The 3843-nt window shown below is 51.6% G+C and overlaps 1 protein-coding gene across 1 annotated transcript in view; it reads right to left on the bottom strand.

Moving 5' to 3' along the window:
* The window catches only part of LOC101648541 (sodium/potassium-transporting ATPase subunit alpha-4), a 50864-nt gene that overhangs the window by 11375 nt on the left and 35646 nt on the right, over nt 1–3843 (bottom strand). The window contains exons 17-18 of the mRNA XM_045298372.1: nt 3403–3526; nt 702–847 (exon numbers count right to left, since the gene is read on the bottom strand). Of these exons, the coding sequence (XP_045154307.1) occupies nt 702–847; nt 3403–3526 (270 nt within the window). The remainder of the gene's footprint in view (nt 1–701; nt 848–3402; nt 3527–3843) is intronic.

Raw genomic sequence — 3843 nt, 5'->3', positions numbered from 1 at the left:
CCCCCCGCAAAAAAAAATTCCTAAAACATCTGAACCCACCATTAGGGGGAGGCCTTCAGTTTGGGCCTCATTCGTCTTGGTTTTTAGGAAAGACTGTTGCAGACAGGCATCGTGTAAGTGTTAAAAGGTTTTGACTGGTGCTGAGAATCAATTTCAGACTTGAGGAGTCCCGGGGCGGCACACCCAGCTGAACCCACCCAGAGGGGCCTTGGGAGCCACTCCTGGCATTCTGCTTACAAGGGTCCCAGCCTTGAAAAGCCCGTGGAGCACCCTTCTCCTCTGCCCACATTTGAAACGTGATGGTTTGAACTCTCCCGAGGAAGGGGACGGACCAGCAGAGAGGAGACCAGCACTCCTTTCAGAACCCAGACGACCAGAACCCGCCGAGAAAAAGATCTGATGAGACAGGAGACCTTTGGGTCCCAGGGTGCTGAATGATCCTGGAGGGCAAGGGTTGATGACAGGCAGGAGTCCTTGTAGGAGATGGAGGTCCTTGTAAACCGAGGGGCGACTCTTTGCTGCTCTGACTGACGACTGAGGCCACATGGGAAGTGCTCATGGAGAAGAGATTTCCCTTGTGGCCCTCAGCCCCATCCTTCTGCCACGCCTCTTCAACACTTGGCAGCGAACTCTGCTCTGACCTCTCGCTTCTCCATCCATATTGATCCTGACCTCCCTCCTGCCCTGCCCCTCCTACTCACCCACTGCTGGCCATAGCTGTCCTCCAGATCATTAACGTATTTATTTTCCCACTGCAGGCGGATGCCGAACAGATCCAAAGGCTTAAATCCGTTCTCAGCCAGGACCACAAAGTAGGTGAAGAACCCAGCCAGCGCCTGGATCATCCCTGTGAGCGATAGGGGGAGGGGACGCTGGGTCAGGGAAAGATCCTCAAAGGCAGAGTGGGTGAGGGCGGGGCACACAGGTCTCATGAGTCACGCCAAAGATTCTCGCCATCAAAGATGCCATCCCATTGCCTGTGGCACCTGCCTTCCAGCCCCGACATTTGTTTCTAAATTCAAACCCAAAGTCATCTTCGACTCATATGTTTCAACTGCAAAGGGCCTTGGAGGCAGCCTGCCCCCTCTCTCCATGGAAGGAGTGTTCCCTCCCCTCCGTCCCTGCTGACATCCAGATGTTCATTAAACCCTCTCCGCTCCTCACATCTCTTCCATCTACCTCTTGCCTCTCTCCTGGTCTAAACCTCTGTCCTCTGTATTTGAACTGTGGGAATAGCTGGTGTTAGTTATAGCCCACTACCTACCCTGCTCCGTGAAGGTGCCTAGTGGACACTGAACCTCATGGTGCTCACCTGTTATGTGCATTGTGGATGAGGTGAAAGTGAAGCACACAGAGATCCAGTTGTTCTCCAGGGTCACACAGGTCATAGTAAGTGGGGAAACTGGGCTTCGAACATAGGGCTGAGTCCTAAACCTGTGCTTTCCCCAGGTGCTTCCTCGGCCAGCTATTTGGGATGATCCCCCCAATCTCTTCCCTGTCCATCGTGCCTCACCCTGCTTCTTGAAGAACCTTCTTGAGCTTGAAAACACAGGAACAAAGAGCTCGCGTGGTTCTCAAATGTCTTTCAAGACTCGCCCTGATATAAATGCTACTTATGCCCAAACCAGGAGTCCTTGTGGCATAATGGGTTACAAACTGAGCTGCTATCAGAAAGGTCAGCAGTTTGAACCTGCAAATCCCTCCTCAGGAGAAAGATGAGGCTGTCCATCCTTGTAAAGATGTTCAGTCCCTGAGACTCCGAGCGGCACTTCTACCCTGCCCCACAGGGTTACTGAGAGTCGGGATTGACCTGATGCAGTGGTTTGGTTTGATGTCTAAAACCCACAGCCATCAAGTTAAATCTGACTCAGAGCAACTCCAGGGCTAAATATTTACAGGAACAGGCAGCCGCATCTTACTCCTACAGAGTGGCTATTGGGCTTGCAGCAGCCCAGTGTCTGACTCACAGTGCCACCAGGCCTCCTTTGCCTACAGCCTTCTCTCCCACTGCTCCTTTATCGGAGCTAACAATGGTTGTGTGCAGATGACATCATCTTTCCTGCTGAAAGGGAGGAGGACTTGAGGCACTTGCTGATGAAGATCAAAGGTTGCAGCCTTCAGGATGGATGACAACTCAATGTAAGGAAGACCCAAATCCTCACAATTGGACCAAGAGGTTACATCATGATCAGTGGAAGAGAGATTGAAGTTGTCAAAGATTTGGTCCGCAATCAATACTCATGGAAGCAGCAGTCAAGAGCTCAAATGGATTATGCATGGCACCAGGTAAATCTGCTGCACACGGCCACTTTGGGGTGTTGAAAGTCAAGGATGTTAGTTTGAGGACTAAGATGAGTCGGACCCAAGCCGTGGTATTTTCCATAGCCTCGTATGTATGTGAAAATTGGGCACCGAATAAGGAAGCCCAAGGAAGAATGGACACACTTGAATTCTGGGGCTGGCAGAGAACTTTGAAAGAGCCAAGGGCTGCCGAAAGAACATCCACGCCTATCTCGGAAGAAGTCCGGCCAGAATGCTTCTTAGACACAGTCGGGACTTCATCACACATTCCTGAGACACGTCAGGAGAGACCAGTCCTGGGAGAAGGACATCATCCTTGGTAAAGGAGAGAAGCCGTGGGAAAGAGGAAGCTCCTCGATGAGACGGACTGACAGAGACTGGAACGACGGGCACAGACAAAAGAACAGTGGTGAGGATGGTTGTCGGACGGCTAGTGCTTTGTTCTGTTGTACCTGAGTCAGAACCGGCTTGAAGGCACCCAACAACACCTTCCCAACCCAGATGCTACTGGAAAAACTTGTGGTTATCCTGGTTTGACGTCATCCTGGTGAGGTGGAAAAGCATCAAACGTACTGAGTCCAGTCCTAATCCAGCTGGGGGCTTTGAGCCAGCCATTAATCTCCTTGATGACAACATCAAGGGTGTCATCAAATCTGTTTACTCGGTTTTCCAACCAGGCCATGTGACTTTTCCCTCTCCCCCATGGGCACAAACCAGGCCATGTGACTTTTGCTCAGTCCCATTTGCTAATGCCCACCTTCCATTCTATACGCTCCATCAGGCTTCTCTGACTCCCTTCCTCATTGGCAGGCCTGCTTGCTTCGTACTCCCTATCTATCCCTACTCTTTGGTCCGTGGACAGGTGCTGTCATTTTATTTGCTCCTTCCTCACATGTCTCTGTATGGGTCAGAGTAGAGCAGAGACCAGTGGTTCTTTACTCTCCCAGGGGCCAGCACAGCTGGCGATTCACAAAGAACATATTTCCCTGGTTTCCAAACTGAGACGGCTCTAAGACCCATCTGGTATTTGATGGCAGGGACAGCCACTGGCTCAGCCATCCTCCCTACCCCACCAGCTCTCGTCCCCCAGGCTGTCCTTACCAATCTGCCCGTAGGCCATGCTGATGAGCCGGTAGTTCACCAGCTTGTCCGTCAGGGGGTTCCGGGGAGCTCTCTTCATGATGTCACTTTCAGCTGACTCATAGGCAAGCGAGATGGCAGGAACCTGGAAGGTGGAGGAGGGAAGTCAAGTGCTGAAGGAAACTCAAAAGTCGTTGAGCTATCCGAGCCACAGCCTGTCTCTATCCAGTTGGAGGAAGAGTTGGGTATGGGGTGGGGGTGGGGGTGGAATGTGAAGCTTCTTTCCAATGAACAGCTGCCTGCTTTCTTGCTAGGATGCTGGAAGAAGTGGATGGTGCCCAGCTACTATTTCTGACTACTTCAATGAAAGATTCTATATAGCGTCTGGGGTCTTAAAAGCTTGAAGGTAAACAAGCGGCCATCTAGCCCAGAAGCAACAAAGCCCACATGGAAGAAGCACAC

The sequence above is a fragment of the Echinops telfairi genome, unplaced genomic scaffold, assembly GCF_000313985.2.
Source record: "Echinops telfairi isolate 266 unplaced genomic scaffold, ASM31398v2 ScPeMD7_7425;HRSCAF=8463, whole genome shotgun sequence".
Lineage (NCBI taxonomy): Eukaryota > Metazoa > Chordata > Mammalia > Afrosoricida > Tenrecidae > Echinops > Echinops telfairi.
Note: the sequence above shows the minus strand (reverse complement) of the source record. Positions and strands in the feature narration are given on the sequence as shown.